The sequence below is a fragment of the Neurospora tetrasperma genome (assembly GCF_000213175.1).
Source record: "Neurospora tetrasperma FGSC 2508 unplaced genomic scaffold NEUTE1scaffold_1, whole genome shotgun sequence".
Classification (NCBI taxonomy): Eukaryota; Fungi; Ascomycota; class Sordariomycetes; order Sordariales; family Sordariaceae; genus Neurospora; species Neurospora tetrasperma.
The window spans coordinates 2,321,331-2,339,649 of NW_009799099.1; the positions used below are offsets into that span (position 1 = coordinate 2,321,331).

Sequence of the window (18,319 nt, forward strand, 5' to 3'; positions counted from 1 at the left end):
CAAATCATTTCTTGACCGTCTTTCTCTTCATCCTTCCTTATGGATCTTTTGTCTATTAATTATGCGATGTTCCTTCGCGGCTTTGAACAGCCATGCCTCCCATCTCTTTTCGTGACGTTCGCGAAGCCTGCTCATAAGGCCCCCTCCTTGCGCGCGTCTCCTCGAATGCTCGCTTAAATTACTTTGTTTTTCAGAGGCGACATGATGAGAAATGCGATGCTGAAGGAAATAAGCCGAAGGGCCGCGAGAGAAAATGGAAGGCCGTAATGTAAGTATGATGGTTATCGATGCTCTCGAGGTGGAAGGCGCGTATTACACCTCCGAATGAAGGTAAAGAAAATGCTGAATAAAGGATTGAGCCGAACCGAAAAGAAAAGCGCTGCGGAACCATTTCAACGCCCTAACGCCTTTTTTGAATGCTGTTTCGAAGAAATGAAAGCTGCCTCTGAGGTTGCTGATGATGATGGAGATCTCGCAAACGAAAAGACCGGAGAGATGAATGCAACCTGAAGACCAAAGTAAATAAAACGCGTTACCTGTTGAAGCGAAAGTGGTAAAGCAAGCAACATGTCTGTTAAGGAGATACGGTAGGATATGTCTCGAGTCGTAGCCATAAGCCATGGTTTGTTGTGAGAGCTTAGCTGACCTAGTTCAGGCGCGATTCACGGACCTCTGAGGACCACGACGGCCGTATGCAGCTGATTGCTCTCCACTTCCGTTAGGGATACTGCTATTCTGGTAGTTGTTGTTACTGTTGGAACCATGGTACTCGTTGTTGTAAGTCGCGCCCTCGTGAGTGGATAGAGTGGCATTGCTCGAAACAGCTCGGGTAGGGAAGGACGCATCATCGATGCGGTTCTGTGGAAGTCCATTGAGGCTTGACTCATAACCTTGGTTGTAGCCCTGGATGTCATTGTTGTGTCCTTGGGGGCTTGAGTCGTAGCCTTGGTTGTAGCCCTGAATGCCATTGTTGTGTCCTTGGGGGCTTGAGTCGTAGCCTTGATTGTAGCTGTGGACGCCATCATTGTATCCCTGGACGTAAGGCTGGCCATAGTTCGATGTGTAGTTTGGGGAGTAGCTGTTGTCGTATCCCTGGGCGAGATCCTGAACGCAACTCGGATAGTAGTTGTAGCCGCTCTGAATGCTGTAACCGTCGTGGACAGAACCCTGAGAGGCTTGTGGCGAAGGATGTTGTTTAGCTGGGGAGCTGTTCAGGAGGTCCTGAACACTCATGCCAGCACTCGCAGCTTGCCTCTCGATTACCGAATGATGGCGCATGGCTTGAGGCATCTGCATAGGCGGACTCGAGTTTACCTCAGAGTACTGTCCTGGGGTAACAGGACTATCGTGGCTGTAGGGTGAAGCAGTGCGAAGGCCCGCGAGAGAAGGAAGCTCCTCCTCATCCATGGGCGCCATGGGCATCGTGGGAGCGGCCAAACTGCCGCTGGGGCCAAGAGACATCCTACCGGGCTTACGATGACCAAGGTGGTCGGAATATCCTCTCGAGCCTGTGTAACTGGGAGTGCTTGCCTGTTTTCCAATGCTTGCATAACCATCGCTGTTGTTGTAACCGGGGGCGAATGGGGACATCGACGAAGGAGAATCCTCTTGATGGTCGGTGTTTTTGGCCCTCTGTGTGGCCAAGCTCCGAGGGCGAGCTGGTGTCATGGGGATAGGGGATCCGGCGTTGCCCAAAGGCTGAGGAATGTGCGATTCTTCGTTAATGTCGTTATTGTCGCTGTCGCCCGGGCCGTTGCCCTGATCGTTTGCCTCACCGTTGCCCTGACCGTGACGGAGTTCATCTGCTCTCTCTGGAGACAGAACAATCATCGTCAGTATTTTCTCCAACAGTGACAGGAGTATAGACAAAAGACAAAGGGGTATCGTTGTGTACATACTCTGCGCAAGATATCGTCGTACTAGTACTTCCGCGTGGGGAGAAAATTTCTCCTTCTCAGCATTCTGAAAGTAATGCTCAACTGGTCCTGATCAGCTCACGAAGGGGTTTGAGACAACGGAGGGAAGACTCACAGAGACACAGTTCAGTATAGGTTCGTCGCGGCTCTTTAAAGACTGTGGCCATGCGTCGTTGCATCCAGGCAGCGCAGTCCTTCCAGGACATTTCGCGATTCTGTCTATCTCCTCCGACGCGCTTGGGCGACTTGGGGACGACATGCCTCCAGAAGATGAGCTCCTCTTCCTTCGCCCATTGCTTGCCACCCATTGCGTCGAAGTCAGGAATGGCAGGTCCCCGATGACAGCTGTGAGACGGGGGGTCTGTGATATGCGGCAAGGTGGCTGAAGCAAGAATGAAAACCAGTTGTAGGGCAAAGAATGATGGACGATTGTCGGCGGAGATGTGCTTTAAGGGTGAGTTCTGAAGAAGTCAGCTCTGGAAAAAGATGGCGCCGAAGGACGACATGTAGGAAGAAGGAAACTAAGTAGAGGAGAGGACGACATACCTGTGTTCCTCGAGATAGTCGTAAGGGAGGTTAGCTCTGATGGAAAAGCCCTTTAAAGGACGAAGGAAAAGGGGAGAAGGAGACGACAGCCCCTCCTCTTTTATAGGAGGTTCTGATGGCGACCCTCGGAAGCCCACAGTGACAACCGTCTGAGAAGTGATCCAGTGAAGGAAGAGTTAAAGCGGTGGAACAACAAAACCTGAACTAATGATATTGTCGGGGCCCTTATTCAAGACAGCCGTGACACATCCAACGTTCTCGTCTATATCAGACGACAAACAAGGTTTGTCCAAATTGCTGGGGCCGATCGGATGCCTACCACCACCTATCTCGTTACTCGCACTCGTCCGCTCCGAACGCGACCAGATCGCTCAACGACGGAGAAAACGATGGAGGTAAAAGATTGTATGACAGCGTATACCTCTGGATTGAGATTCTACCAAAGCTGATCCGCAAGTGAATCTCCGTGGCTGCCCTCCGAATTTTGAGAATCGGGCCTCCTTTTGGGTTATGGAAGGGGATCCAGAACTTGTGCGACTGCCTTGCGCCAACCTTATCAGTTGTGCAGTTGACGTCTTCGAGAACAGATTTCGAAGCACCGAATGACGACGATGAATTGGGACGGCAAACAGTTTGGAGGTTTGGCGAGAGGACGTTGTGGGTCGACAATGGCCTTTAACTATGGGTGACGAGATAGGTGGACATAGCCACCAACGGCGTTCCTGGCAGCTGCCAAAGCATCCCAACAGGACCACCCAGACCGGCCGGCAAATCTGTGGCCTCCAAATATCATTCACCGACTAGCTGCTCGCTGGCCACGAGAGTGAAATGATGAGTAACCTGCTATCGAAGCCTGTAGGCAGCAAACGTACTGGCAAGGTCGTCGTTGTGGATTCGACTTATTCCGACGCACACGACTACTACCGAACACTCCTCGGTCACTCTCAAGGCTTTTGGAAGAACCCTGAACAACCTTCATCACATTAGCAACATCCTATCAGGTTGTCCTGATCTGCCACGTTTTTTGCCAACCACTAGGTTCGTTTTCGATTCTTTCATAATCCATTGTGACGGTCGTCGGTCCTTTCCACGATAAGGTTCTCCGACATTCACTCGACAAAAATCAGAAAAAAAAAATGAGTCCGAACACGTAGCGGAACCAGCTGCCAAAGAGATGTGACACTAAATAACGTGTTGTTTACCGACAAGTAAACAAGCTTGCGTGCCTTGTTCGCACACTCGATATTGCCGGGAACTGGTTTTCCATGGCGTCTTCTCGATGTGTCCAACTATCGTGTCTTTGCTAACACATCCGTTGGTAGCGTTCTCTGCCGCATTTCAACGGGACTGATATCAAGCCAACGAACAGCCGGCTAAGCCACATGAAACTGTCGCTTATAGTCACGACGGTATCCTTCACGTTGCTCGAAGACTCCCACAATCGCGCAGACAGACGGAAAGACAGGCCCGGCAGCTGAGAGGAGATCTGTAGCACGCCTGTTTTCCTCGCGCCAGAAACCACCATTAAGCGAGACACCTAAGAAACACGTTTCATGGGAAATGGACACAACGAGCAAGACATATAAATAGGGCAAAACCGCAACGTAGAGGAGGACAACGACAACGGAACAATCAAAGAGGATGGAACAGAGATTCGAAAGAAAAAAAAGAACCCACCTCAGCTCCTGGGAATATGCAGAAAACATACATTGCTACACGCTGTCTTCTTTCTCTGGAGAAGCACAAATGCAGTTACTCAAAGGGGCTCACTGGCTCAGGAGCGGTATAACCACGGGATACAAGGAAGGGCGCAACAGTCCTCTCAACTCTCGACCACTATCATGTCCCAGTCAGCAAAAGACTGCAGCTTATCACGCAGCTTTGGTTGCAGGTTTTCCCTTACGATGCTCTTCTGCTGGTGGGGAACAACTCCATCCTTGATCCAGATGCCATAGCTACCCATCATGTTGGCAAGCATCATGTCAGTGGCCAGTCGGTCTCCCACGACGGCGATCTGGTGAGGACTGGTGACACCGGTTTCTGGGTGGGCACGGAAGTAGGACATAATCTCGTCTCCGCAGCCTGGCTTTTTCACACCATGAGGGAGAACAGTGATGCCGGTGGCCTTTTCAACTGCGGATGCCATCTGGCCGTCCTTGTCCCAGCTTAGGGCACCAGCAGTGTTGGAGACGATCAGAAGACGGCGTCCTGGGTATGCTGCTCGTAGGGCCTCCATGCGTTCCTTGGTTTTATCAGTCAAAGTGATCCTGAATGAGACTGGGACGAGAAGACAACCCACCTTGTAAGCCTCATACACTTCATTGTGATCAGGATAGGCAAAGCAGTCATCTTTGTCGAGCACGACAGCCTTTATGTCAACCTTCTTCTCGCCATTGCCGGAAAAGGCTTTGTTAAGAGGGATAGGCAGGTCATTGAACGTTGGAACTGTAACGTGGGGCAGACATAGTGAAGGCTTAGCGATAAGCTTGAAAATGTTCAATGAGGCAGACAAATTAAGATTGAGCTTTGACATGTTGGTCGCGATAGTCCTCTTGGAGTTTGTTTGGTTGAGATGACATGAGGTTGCAAGAAAGCCTAGGAACTCCCACCTATAACCCTCCAGCTAAGTACCTAGTGTATGTGGTGGTAGACAGGGGCTTGGCTTGCCCCCGTCAGGCAGCGAACCCTGCTACCCGCAGGTACTCTCTAGCAGTACCTGCCGTCTTCCCACCTAGGGAGGTACCTATGTAGCGTCATCCCGGGCCTATGTACAGCTTAACGCGTCTCAATTAGGCGAGCGCGTCTTGACTTTACAAAAGTTTCCCGTTGATTTAGGTTCGAGTTGCAGAGGTAAGGTAAAGGTACAGCGGAACTCCAAGGCATGCCATACAACTTGGACAACACAAACCAAAGCCAATAACACAGACGGTATGCCTCCTCGTCGGAAATCAACAGATCAGCACGATCTAGTCGAACGCCCCTCTCGAAAGCGGCCACTCCCTGCCGACCCCTACGAAATTCCAGATGAGGATGATGCGATTCCCTCCGCGAAGCGTCAACGGCGACAATCAGAAGATGGAGGAACACCTTCAAAGCGAAACGCTACCCCGGGGAAACAGGTCGATTTCCTCCAGCGCGACCTAGCCTCTGTGCCAGAAGAACCCGAGTCACCTACCGAGCAGACACCCAGCAAGAAAAGGATAGGGCGACCACCGAAGGCCAAAACGGGAGGAACACCAAGTGGCAAGCCGACCATACCATCTGCCCTGCGCAAGAAACAAGTCGACCAGACACCGATCAAGCTCAAAGGAATCAGTGGCGTCGACACACCCGGCAGGCGAGGAATTGCCGACCGATCAGCTAGACGGAAGAGTGCCAGGGCTCTCATCGACCGTGTGCTGGAGGGCGCCGTAAGCGATGACGAGGACGAAGAGCAACAAATCGCACGAGAGATCTACGAGTCAAGCGAGGAAGAAGAGGAAGGAGATACCCAACACGAAAACCTCGCCGACCAAGAGGCCGAGTTAGCAGCAACCACTCCATCCAAGACAGGGAGGGGGAGAGGACGAGGAGGCAGAACTCCCGGTTCAGCACGACGAAAGAAATCGCCCACACCACCCCGAGACCTCCCTCCCCATGAACAATACTTTTACCAGAACAAGCCGGGATCCAACAAAACCTCCAACAACACGCTCTCCTCGCTCGACCTCCTCACCCACGAAGAATACTTCTCGCTCCTCCGCAACCTGGGTCAGGACCCCCACAAAAAACATATCGAAGCCCTCCAGTCGCAACACGCCGCCTCCTTCCCCCAATGGGCCTTTGAGCTCTCCCAAGGCTTCAGCGTCTGCCTCTACGGCTACGGCTCCAAGCGTCGAATTTTGCACCAATTCGCTGAATACCTCTTCTCCTCCGGCGGCAATGACACAAACAACACAATCATCATGATTAACGGGCACACCCGCACCCTCACCTTCCGCGAGATCCTCACCACCATCTCGGCCGCCATCGACCCCACCTTCCGCCTGCCCTCCGGAAACCCGCTCGCCATGATCCAGAACCTCTTCACCCTCCTCTCCTCCTTTTCGTCGTCCTCCCCGCAAAAGCCAAGAATAACCCTCCTCCTAGCCTCCCTTGACTCCCCCTTCTCCCCCCTCCGCAAACCCCAAACTCAATCCCTCCTCGCCCACCTCTCCTCACACCCATCCATCTCTCTCGCTTGCACCGTCGACACGCCCGACTTCCCTCTGCTCTGGGACTCCAGCTTACGCTCCTCGTTCAACTTTGCATTTCACGACTGCACCACTTTTGCAGACCACAGCAAGGAGTTGGACGTAGTAGACGAAGTACACGAGTTACTGGGTAGGATGGGCAAGAGAGCGGGTGGCAAGGAAGGAGTGGCGTTTGTGTTGCGGAGTTTACCCGAGAACGCGAGGAAGTTGTTTGGGCTGATTGTGGGGGAGGTTTTGGTGGCTTTTGAGGACGGTGGTGGTGGTGGTGGTGGTACATCAGGGGCAGGGGAGTTTGCAGCGGGAGGAGAAGGGCCGGGGGTAGAGTATAGGATGCTTTACAACAAGGCTGTGGAGGAGTTTATTTGCAGTTCGGAGATGGCGTTTAGGACGCTGCTAAAGGAGTATGTTCTTCCCTCTGCTGTGGCTTGGCTGTGGAGAGGTCTTTTTTTTTTTTTTTTTTTTTTTTTGGCCCTATACGGACAACGGCTAACAGAACGGAAACAGATTCCACGATCATCAAATCATTACGAGTCACAAGGACTCGATAGGGACGGAATATTTGAGCTTACCTTTTAGGAAAGAGGAGCTGGAGTCCATCCTGGAGGAGTTGATGTCGTAGTGATGATTGACGACGATGTATCATGATAATGCTAAGTTTTCATTTGAGATGAATGGGACACACAAAGATTTGACCTGGAAGTTATCATACACACGGCAACACCCACCACATGTGTTGGACTGGAAGCCTACACATCATATCATAGTCTTGACATATCCAAAATCGTGGAATGCTCACCGCAGAATCTCACTAGCTCCAGTCTTACGATAATTAGAACGTCGAAAATGTATAGTTGCCACTTCGATCGTTTGGTTGTCATGTCATGCTCTCATGATAGGTACTCGATTACCGAAAGGACCTAGTCCACTACATTGTTTGGCCACACACACACACATCGAATCACGAGTCACCAAGCACAAAATACATCAAGAGTATAACGAAGTTGAAATGTTTTTGATTGGATTCCTCAGTTCAGACAATTCCGTCTCGCGCGCCACTGATGCCAAGGAGACAAAAACAAGCAGCCGCCATGTCCGGGGAACTTTTCCCAAATGCCCGAGCTTCGATCTTGGTTCAACCGTATAAACCAAGCCCAAATCCCAAACCATGTCCAGGGAAAAAAACATTGTGCAAAAGAACACCTCCCCTTCCTAAGCCTCTGCCCGTTTAACACTCTCCTTTTTGATTAGCCCATTCGCAGATGCCCTTTTAGGCTTTTGCCCCGTGCCCGTTCAAACCCAATTAAGAACCCAAGAAGGACGCACTTTTCCCCTTCTTCCCAGTCTCTAAAAAAGACCATGCGTATGTCGAAAAAAAGGGTATCATGCTTCCTGCTAACCATCGTAAACGCGCGCGTTCTTTTCCTCCCGCATCCTTTTCATTTCTCATCTGCCGAAAAAACAATTACCGGTCTATGAGACAAGGTCTCTCTGGAAAAAAACAACCCCATCGAAGAAAAGAAATCCTTGGGAGAGACTGCCCAGACGCGGTGTCGTAGGTCGACCGCGGCCAGAGGAACCGAGTAATCCGCTTTTGTCTATGTATGATGTGTAATGTCCAGAGAAAAAGAGAAAACATGAAAAAGTTGGCGGCGCGTCATGACCCATTCATCTATGTGAAAGCAAAAGGCTCTCTCTGAACGGCAAGAGCAGAAACATGACATCGTGAAGGCTGACGTAGAGATCTAGTTCGTTCTAAATCATGTCAACCGTGGGCTGCAATTGATGCAAAAACGCACCATCTCGCAGCTCTTCTCTTGTAGAAGGCCCAAGCTTTCGCGATCTAAGGGTATCAAGTTGTTGTCGGGAGTTCTCGGAATGAACAAAACAAGGCGAGGATGTCTATCGTGAAAGCCCGAGTGTAAGCCTTAGAAGCCTGCTCCTCCCAAACCCGGTGTGGGAGGAAAAGGCCATGTCTTCGCCGCGATAAGAAATGCCGAAGAAAAATCAGAAATCGAAAAGAGTATGATAAGAAATTCCACAAAGAAAGCGTCGAATAATATCCGATCTGGCCGTTGGCCATGTTCGCAGCATGGTGCGGCTGCGGGAAATAGTGGTTGAAGATAATTTACCACCAAGACTGGCCACCGGCACCGCCAGGGTTGCCGTAACCGCCGCCACCATAGCCGCCGCCGCCGCCACCGCCGCCGTAGCCAGCACCACCACCACCACCGCCGTAGCCACCAGCGGGAGGACCACCACCACCACCGTAGCCGCCGCCGCCGTAGCCGCCGCTAGCGGGAGCACCGCCGAAGCCACCGCCGAAGCCGCCACCACCGGAACCGCCGAACTTGCGGTAATCGGCAGTTTGAGTGCGACCGCGACCGCCGCCACGACCGCCACCGCGACCGCCACGGCCACCGCCGAACGAGGACTCGCGGGCAATGGTCTCAAGGAAGGCAGGAACCTCCTGGTTGGCCTCCTTGAGGAGTTCAAGAAGCTCGCGGACGACACCACGGTTGCCACGGTTGAAGAAAGCGGTGGCAATACCAGTATTTCCGGCACGACCGGTACGACCGATACGGTGGACATAGTCATCAATGTCGGTAGGAAGATCGTAGTTGATGACGTGGGTGACGTTGGGAATATCCAAGCCACGAGCAGCGACAGCAGTGGCAACCAGAATAGGGCAGCGACCGTTGCGGAACATCTCCAAAGCGCGCTCACGCTCACGCTGAGTGCGGTCACCGTGAATGGAAGTAGCGGGGAAGTTCTGGTTGATCAAGAAGTCGGACAGCGAATCGGCCATGCGCTTGGTCTCAACGAAAATAAGGGTGAGACCTCCGGCGTGGGTGTGGAGAATGTCGAGAAGGACGGAACGCTTGTCAATATCCTCGACGTACTCGACCTTCTGGGTGATGTTCTCAGAGGTGGAACCGACACGACCAACGGACAGGAAGATGTAGTCCTTGAGGAAATCGCGGGCGAGGATCTGGATGTCGCGGGGGAAAGTGGCCGAGAACATGAGAGTCTGGCGGTCATTGACCTTGGGCATGTCCTCACCCTCAACGATACGGCGAATTTGAGGCTCGAAACCCATGTCAAGCATGCGATCAGCCTCATCAAGGACGAGGTACTTGATGTTGCAGAGGGAGATACGGCCACGCTCGATGAGATCGACAAGACGACCAGGAGTAGCAACAAGAAGATCGCAGCCGCGCTCAATCTGGCGAAGCTGGGAGCCGATATCGGCACCACCGTAGACGACGCAAGGACGAACCCACGAACGGTAGGCGAACTTGCGAGCCTCGTCGTAGATCTGAGAGACCAACTCACGAGTGGGAGCAAGGATCAGGGCGGTGGGGTACGCCTTGCGCTGACGACCATAGGCACCAGCGGCGCTGGCGGGAATCGGAGACGGACCAGTGTGGAAAGACTGAGAAAGAATGGGGAAGAGGAAACCACCAGTCTTGCCGGAACCAGTCTGGGCGCAAGCCATCAGATCACGGCCACCCATGACGATGGGGATGGAGTACTTCTGAACCGGAGTGGGGACATTGTAGCGGGCGAGCTGAATGTTGGAAATGAGGTGGTTGTCCAGAGGAGGGTTGCTGAAGGTAAGAACGGGCTCGGGCACGTTGTCACCGGAGGCCTCAACGGGAATGTCATCGTACTTCTCGAAGTTGATACCAGTGTGCTGCTTGGACGGGTCGTCGGGGGTACCGAAGAGCTCACGCTCGACGCGGGGGTTGGCAGGGCCGGGAATGTGCTTGCCATCGCGCCACTGACCATCGCCAGAGCCACGGTTGCTGAAGTTGCCGCCACCACCGGCACCGGCACCGGCGCCAGCGCCAGCGTTACCGCGGTACGCGTTGGGGTTGAAGCCGCCCTGAGGACGAGGGCCGCCCCAGCCAGCGCCCTGCTGGCCCTCAAAGCCAGGGCCAGGGGGGCCACCGGGAGCGGGACCACCGGGAGCGGGCCAGTTGCCGCCTCCTGGGCCACGAGCGTCGTAGTTGTTGTTACTGCAAGACGATGAATGTTAGCTTACGCGATCTCATTTGATGGGCAAGTGAGACCAAGGTGGGATTTAACTTACCCAGCCCAAGCGCTGTTGTTAAGACCGTTGGGGCCGGCCATAGGAGGAGCAGCGTCGCCCATCTTGCCGCGAAGGTGAGGAGGAATGTAAGAGCGCCTCATCTGGCCCTGGCCTCCCATCTGGGGGCCCGAGGGGGGCTGCTGGTCGATGGACAGGTTGCCCATGCCGCTGCTGAGTTGATCCGCCATGATTGCAATGGTTGGTCTTCTTGTCGGATAAAATCGCGGTGAAGGAGTGAGAGTTGTGTTATCGTTGGAATCGACTTGACGAAGCTGTTGCTTTTTCGAAAGGCTCCCGAAAAGAACGAATGTTCAAAAGGAGAACCGACGAGAATGAATTGACGAGAAAAGAAGGCAAAAACCGAACAAACCGAATGCTCGCTCTTTTCTCAGCTTGTATCGCAAGTATTAAGTCTGGGAGAATGTCTCCTAGAATCCTTTTGGAAGAAAAAACAAATCTTCAAAAGGAAAAAGGAACGACAAGAGTGGTAAGGGAAATGCGATTCGGATGAAAGGGAGAATGGATTATAAAATCCTGTTGAGTGTGGTGGAAGAGAAAAGGGAAAAGAAAGTTTTTTTAAACGGGAGCGACCTGGAGAAAAACCCCAAGTGTTTTAGTATCTGTGACTCCACTGGTAGAACCGGCTGCTCACTGCCCGCCTGCAGTTCTAACTGGTTAGATGGCAGGTGGCCTGCCGAGCCTTCCCACCCACTGCCCATGGTGGGAAGGCTCCACTCTTGTGAGGTGTCCAAGCTGGAGGCTTTGCCCACTCGCCGAAGCCTCCTCTCTGTGGCACGCTGGCTGCGACCCGTCTATCTGATCCCAGAGACACGGAAGTAGAGGTACCTCTGCCAGCGGTGTTCTCGTTCTGCACGCCGTCGCCTCTCATGGATGGGTGGTTTTGTCAGCTTTCAAATGCTTTTCTTTCCAAGATGCGATCGGACTCTACAGGCTTTTACTAGCATGGTCATCGCTAGGTCATTTCAAGTGTCTACGGGCTACAGAAAGGGAGGACTGGAACTGGACCCCTTGCTATAGGTAAGGTAAGAAGATGACGGAAGCGAAGGGAGCGTAATGTACTGTAGACACTGCGGATGCACAGCGAGGATACGGTGCAGTTACCGTTCCGACTTCAATCTTCAACCGAACACAGACCAGAAGGAAGGCAGGAATAAAGATTTCAGCTTGCAGTGTCTTCAAAACGGGCATACAACGAACGGGTCTCGTTCCCTTCGTTCTTTCTTCCATCCCTTCCTTCGCTCACTCATTTTCGGTTTCTTCTTGTCTGATCCAGCGCTTGTTTGCCAAGTTGCCCATCTTTTACCCGGCAGTGAGCTTTTTGCCAGCACAGCACAAATCGTGACGGCCACCACTTTCCCACCAAAGCTGACTGCTGTCACTGTCAGCCACTCAGAATCCCACCTTCTTACGTGGGCAACGTGGGGAAGTGTCAAGATGCCAGCTGCCCCGAAGAAAATTGCCGTCTGGATCATGTACGGATCTGGGCAAAGGTTACTGCAGTCTGGGCTTTCAAGAGCAACCGGGACCCGTGAACGTTCATCCGCTCGTCTTCTCCAAGGTTTGTCACGTTGATGGCAAAAAAGGGTCTTTGTACCGGTACCTCTACCGTCTTAAGGACAATGCTGGTCATGCGATTGGCGATTGCAAGGAAGCAGCAGTGCAGGGCAGGCAGGGCAACAAGCGGAACGTTCACACGCCTTGCCCTTGCTAGGCCTTGCTAGGCAGTTCGGGTGGCAACAAATTAACATCATTGCTATCTTTCCCATCCTCTGTTATAGATCTCGAACGTTTTGGAAAGATCTTTGCTCAGCTTTCAATTTTTGCTACGCACAAACACACCGTTCTTTTTCCTTATTGATCTGGCTGGCCAGCTGGACCAACTGTGATTGACCATGCAAGCCCACAAACCTCAATATGCTGAGTGGACACAGAAGGGCAGACAAGGAACAACATGGAAACAAGCCATTGGCTTTGACCCCTTTGGCAGGCAAAAGGCAAATGGCACTTCCTTCGTCTAGATGATAAGGGGCGGTTTGTCCTCTTGCCTCTTGTCGTTTTCTTCTATCCCGCGTTCAGCCGGTGTTGCCGGTTTCATTGAATATCCATCCATCTCTTTCTGCACCGATCTCCGCACCTTTTATCTAACCTTTCAGGTGGTGAAAGAAATGGGGGGCGCAAGTTGCACTCAGAAATTGCTGGTAACCGACGCCTCCCATTTCTTACACCACTTGCCTTTGCAGATGTTGACAGCAGACACTCGGATGACAGTTGCAACAGCGACATACATAATCGGGCCGCTGATGCCCTCCGCTGTGGTGACATGTACATTGGTAGGTATCAGCTGCAGAGAGACAGTTGTGTACTATCTTGGAAGGGTTTGCAGAAAGGCTCCGTCCCGAATTTCCCCACGTCGTCCTAAGGTATCACCAGTCACCAACCATCACGCTTGTAGCGCTCACCGCTTTCAGTGATAATGGGCCTCGTCATGTTAGCCAGCGATTATACACTACATGGCTCGTACTACACACATGCACTTTAGCACATTCCTTCAAGTCCCTTTACTGCGTCTTCTCTGCGTGTGCTTTTAATGATGCTGACTGAACATATGAAATGAGAATTGACCATTGACTGGCTCGAGCTCTTCTCATCTGGCTGTATAACAATTCCCTGACAATGTGAAATACTTTCATAGTTGTTTCAACGGTTACCAGTAGTCATGACTCATGTTACAGCTTGTCGGTTTCAGAAAGGTACACAATACGGACTTCAAGTGCTCGTCGAGCCTCTGTCTCAATTGAAACCGTTTTCGTAGTGTGCGCTTCAGCATTATAATATACTTCCGCCCATGATTGCCAGAGCACGTTAAACAGGTTCCCTTATCCTCAACTGCGGGGATGATATCTGACCGGTTGGAGAACTGTTTCGAGGAAAGGAGCAAAAAGAAGCAACCCTGACATATCGCAATGATGTCGGTGGCAGGGTGTATGATCGGCCCAGGAGCGCTCCACACGCCACACTGAAACCGGGAGCCGCAGAGACTGACTCTCGGACTTCACAACTCTTAACATGATAGCCTTGCTTCTTCCTCTCTCTTTCTTTATGAACATCAAATTCGCCAGGGGTCTCCCGTTGGTGGAAACCACCTGGACTCATGCATTTCCGTCGTATGGGTATTATTATACAGAGTTGTCCTTCCCCCGCAAGGCTTCCCAAGCCGCAAGCAGGCAAGTAAGCAAGCATCCCCACGAATCAAGCCATCTTAACCACCTTGTCGTCGTCGAACTCAATATCGATAATGCCGTCCTTCGTTACCGCCTTGACCGTCATGCCCTTGAAGTCTATGGGTAACCTCCTCTTGAGCTCGTCGGTGCACAGGTTGAGAAGCTTGATGCCCTGGTGAAGGGTGATGTCTGGGTGGTGGTGCTTGTCGAGAATCGAGAGGCAGTAGTATCTGATGAGGAAAGAACCGGTCAGTGATTCTGTACATGACTCCTACGCAACAAAGACGGTATAAAGATATCAGGCGAGATCACATACTGTGCGTAGCCGTGGGCGGCGTAGGGGACCTTCGCCAACGACGCAAGGTAGTCGAGCCAGTAGAGGCTGGGCTTGTGGGTGATAGGGTCGACACCTCCGAGAAGGAGGTTCACGTTGTAGGGTTTCCGGGAGCGCAAGCTCGTCGCAAGCTCGCCGCGGACAAAGTTGGCAAGGGCAGAAGGGGAAAGGTCGGTCCCGTTGCGCATGGAGTAGAGCTGGGCGTTGGCTTGGGTGTACTCGGCGAACTGTACTGTTGATGGGGAAGAAACAGTTGGTTAACAACTTGGTTTGGTTCAAAAGCGCCATCATCACGATATCGTTGCCGTACCTGTGTCGCCAGCTTCACCGGAGAATGCCATCAGTGTGTGCTTGTTCAGCGACCTTGTCTTGTCGTCAGATGCCTTCAGGATGGTCGCTCCCCGCATAGCGGCCTTGGACGCCGCAATGATGGTAAAGTCCTTGCCCGTGATACCTAGTAAAACCTCCCTACATGCTGATCAGCTCTGATATCACCTCTCCAAGACATGACCGATGCGACGTACATTTTGGCTGATTGTTTTGTGAGTGATGGATGATATGCTGTTGTTTTGGCAAGCTTCAAGTTGCGTTGGCTTGCACGGTTCTCGTCGTTACCTATGGCGGGACAGGGCAGTTGGAGCTTGAACTGACGGCGACGGGGAACGCGCACTGGAGCTTCAGCCTGCAAGCTGACAAGCACGGGCCAGGCTGTTCAGGTGCCCGCTATCGTCTTCCATCTTTCCATTCCAGTCCCCAGAACCTCAAGGGCTGAAAGCTGCAACCACTGGGCAGGCAAACAGACAGCGAGAGGGACAGCCCCACTCCGTCATGAAACCTACTGGGATAGCCCGGGGACTTCTTTTGGAGACAGCAAGAGCCTCCCCACCAGTCAAGCACTAATAGCTCGCTAGCACAATTTGACGTGATATGGCCCTAATGTCCGTTAGTGACACAATAAGGTAGAGTGCACGGCACGGGGATTCCCTTCTCCGACTTGTTCAATTGTGCCAAGCCAGTGGAGGAGACCTTGACGAATCGGCGTGCTACTCCACCGATAGAAAGCCTGCAGGGTGGGCAACTTTTTTTTTTCCTTTCGAAGTCGGGTCGGGTGTATCTAGGCGCGAACGGCCATACCAAAAATTTCAACTTTGATAGCCATGCAGCAGCGTTGAAGTGAAGCCAAACGCGACCCCAATTCACACACCAGTGTCATTCTCTACCACCAGACGACTCCAGTGCATTTGCACCGACTGCCCCGGGCCGCAATTGCCAACACCATGTCGTCCTTTTTCACAGCACCCGCTGGGGAAAAGAAGAGGAAGCGTGCCTCTGCCAACGAAGCCCCGCAGAAGCGAGTTGCGACTGGCAAATCGACTGCCAAGTCATCCTCGGCCAGAGGCCCTGCCGCCAAATCACGCCCCGCCGCCCCCAAGAAAGCCGTTGAGCGCGACGAGTCGATATCCGGCAGCGACATTGACAGTGACGATGGCGACCATATTGAGAGAGAGGACGGATCGGAAGGAGAAGAGGAGTCGGACCACGAAGGAGAGACGGCGGCCGAGAAGCGGTTAAGATTGGCACAGCGGTATCTGGACAAGGCACGACAAGAGGTGGAACTGGAGGACGAGTATGCCTTTGACGCCGAGCAGATTGACCGTGATTTGCTGGCGGAGCGTCTTCAGGAGGACGTGGCTGAGGCCAAGGGCAAGGTTTACCGCCAGTTGGCTTCCAAGCTCGACTTTGACAAGGCCGCACACACACAGTTTAGATGGAATTCAGGAACGGTAACATCAGTCTCGGTTTGCGCGCCGTACGCTTACACCACCACAAAAGACGGCTACCTTACCAAGTGGAAGCTACAAGACCTACCCAAGAACCAGTGGCCACAGACGACCAAGAAAAAGCCAAAGAAGCCGCCTGCGCCGCCCAAGAAGAAACCCGAGAGAGTGTGCTTCAACAGAGCGAACCCGACCAAGGCAAAGGACAAGACATACCAGGGACACACCAACGCGGCCATCCTGACGGTCAGGGCCTCTGCCGACGGCAAGTTTGTCGTCACCGGCGGCGCCGACAAGCGAATGGTCGTCCACGACGCCGAGACCCTCAAGCCCCTCCGGGCCTTCACCCAGCACCGCGACGCCGTTACCTCGCTCGCCTTCCGCCGCGGCACTAACCAAATATTTTCTGCCTCCAAGGACCGGACAGTGAAAGTCTGGTCGCTCGACGAGCTCGCCTACGTTGAAACACTCTTCGGCCACCAGGATGAGATCCCCGACATCGACGCTCTGGCCGGCGAGCGCTGCGTGTCCGTTGGCGCGCGCGACCGGACCGCCCGCTACTGGAAGGTACCCGAGGAGTCGCAGCTCGTGTTCCGCGGCGGCGTGTCGGAGAAGAAATCCCATAAGAACCGGGACCAGGCGGTGAACCACGATGGCACCATGGACCAGGTGGCCATGATCGACGACGAGCTCTTTGTGACTGGCGACTCGGCCGGCACGCTCTCGCTGTGGGGCATCAACCGCAAGAAGGCCCTGTTCACGCAGCCGTGCGCGCACGGCATCGACCCGCCGCTCAAGCCGACCGAGGTGTCTGCCGACGCGAATCCGGACGAGAGCGTCGTGCCCACCCCGCAGCCCCGCGCCATCACCGCCCTCCGCACTATCCCGTACTCGGACGTCATCCTCTCGGGCTCCTGGGACGGCTTCGTGCGCGTGTGGCGCCTGAGCGAGGACAAGAAGAAGATCCTGCCCGTTGGCGTGCTCGGTTCCAGCACGGCGCTGCAGCAGCTTGACCAGGCCGAGGCCCAGAAGCAGAAGGAGGAAGCGAAGCAAAAGGCAAAGGAGGAGAAGGAACCTGCAACCGCAAGCAGTGGGGAGGAGCAAGCGGATGACGAGGCCTCGGTGGATGGGTCGCAAGACAAGAAGAAGAAGCAAGAGAGCGGGCTGATTAGGGGTATTATCAATGACATTGCCATCTTCGAGCGCGGCAACCGTGGTCGCGACGGCATCTGCATCGTGGTGGCTACGGGCAAGGAGATGAGGTTGGGAAGGTGGAAGTACATGAAGGAAGGAAGAAACGGCGCTACTATTTTCGAGGTGCCCAAGGTTGCTAGGCGAGCGGGGGCTAAGGGGGAGGAGAGCGAGGAGGAAGAAGAGGAGGAATAGAGGAAGAAGATGGGAACCATACGTACGTCTGCCTTGTCTTGTCTAGCTCGTTTGACGGAGTGAGACATGAGAAGTACGCGGAAAATGAACAAGAAGAGAGCCAAATAATCATCGCCTGTTGAATTTGTTACAAAGTGCTTTGGACATTATATCGCATTCGCGACAGCCAAGCTGTTCATAGACAAAGGAGAAAGAGAAAGTAGAAAGAGCATGTATTGTACATACCACACCATATCTTTTAGGTAGCCTCACTGCATTTGAAGGGAGTTGAAAAGTTCTGGTCATGAATCCATTCCACTAGGTTTCCGATGCTAAGTTGTGCTGCACAGAGCCATTAAAAGACTATGGAATCTGTCACCAATATATCATCAAAGGGATGGTAAACTTCTTGTAATGTGCTCTCCGTGGAAAAATACCAACAGAGGATTGGTAGTCTGTTAGATCACGCGGTGCTACTTCTTCCTTCAGCACTAGGTAGAGACTCCATCATCTAGCTCGGGACTGAGATGGCCACCCGACTCAAGGTCCTCCTCTAGTCCTAGATGGACGTCAATACCGCCACATATTCCGCCTAAATAATAGGATGTACAAGACTTGGAGAGTTCGAGAGTTATAACTCCGAGACAATCAAGCGACGAGCTTCAGAAAACAACAACGCAGCCATGCTCGACCAGCCATCAAGGCCTCAAAACCATGCAATGCAAATGGGCAGATGCATGAATGAATATGCTTACACCAACAATAAACATATAACAAGGAACAACTTCAACGCTCTAACCAATCCACATACTC

At 52.9% G+C, this 18,319-nt stretch overlaps 6 protein-coding genes across 6 annotated transcripts; 2 read left to right on the forward strand and 4 right to left on the reverse strand.

Annotated features, from left to right (window-relative positions):
- Positions 1–651: 651 nt before the first annotated feature.
- Positions 652–2,224, reverse strand: NEUTE1DRAFT_107303 (uncharacterized protein; the record flags this gene model as incomplete). Its single annotated transcript, XM_009849630.1, has 2 exons — positions 652–1,811; positions 1,999–2,224. 2 exons carry the CDS (start codon positions 2,222–2,224, stop codon positions 652–654), a joined length of 1,386 nt encoding a protein of 461 aa, XP_009847932.1.
- A 1,990-nt stretch (positions 2,225–4,214) lies between these two features.
- Positions 4,215–4,995, reverse strand: NEUTE1DRAFT_134718 (uncharacterized protein; the record flags this gene model as incomplete). Its single annotated transcript, XM_009849631.1, has 3 exons — positions 4,215–4,298; positions 4,366–4,704; positions 4,762–4,995. 3 exons carry the CDS (start codon positions 4,993–4,995, stop codon positions 4,215–4,217), a joined length of 657 nt encoding a protein of 218 aa, XP_009847933.1.
- Positions 4,996–5,392: 397 nt separating this feature from the next.
- NEUTE1DRAFT_76086 (uncharacterized protein) lies at positions 5,393–7,325 on the forward strand (the record flags this gene model as incomplete). The annotated part of the gene is made up of 2 exons (XM_009849632.1): positions 5,393–7,095; positions 7,199–7,325. The coding sequence occupies 2 exons, from the start codon at positions 5,393–5,395 to the stop codon at positions 7,311–7,313; spliced, it is 1,818 nt and encodes a 605-aa protein (XP_009847934.1).
- Positions 7,326–7,984: 659 nt separating this feature from the next.
- NEUTE1DRAFT_76089 (uncharacterized protein) lies at positions 7,985–11,320 on the reverse strand (the record flags this gene model as incomplete). Its single annotated transcript, XM_009849633.1, has 2 exons — positions 7,985–10,713; positions 10,788–11,320. The coding sequence occupies 2 exons, from the start codon at positions 10,973–10,975 to the stop codon at positions 8,820–8,822; spliced, it is 2,082 nt and encodes a 693-aa protein (XP_009847935.1).
- Positions 11,321–13,871: 2,551 nt separating this feature from the next.
- Positions 13,872–14,967, reverse strand: NEUTE1DRAFT_115844 (uncharacterized protein; the record flags this gene model as incomplete). The annotated part of the gene is made up of 4 exons (XM_009849634.1): positions 13,872–14,259; positions 14,346–14,595; positions 14,674–14,831; positions 14,888–14,967. Coding segments are annotated over 4 exons (612 nt in total).
- Positions 14,968–15,640: 673 nt separating this feature from the next.
- NEUTE1DRAFT_57410 (uncharacterized protein) lies at positions 15,641–17,752 on the forward strand (the record flags this gene model as incomplete). Its single annotated transcript, XM_009848986.1, has 1 exon — positions 15,641–17,752. The coding sequence occupies one exon, from the start codon at positions 15,641–15,643 to the stop codon at positions 17,525–17,527; it is 1,887 nt and encodes a 628-aa protein (XP_009847288.1).
- Positions 17,753–18,319: the final 567 nt, after the last annotated feature.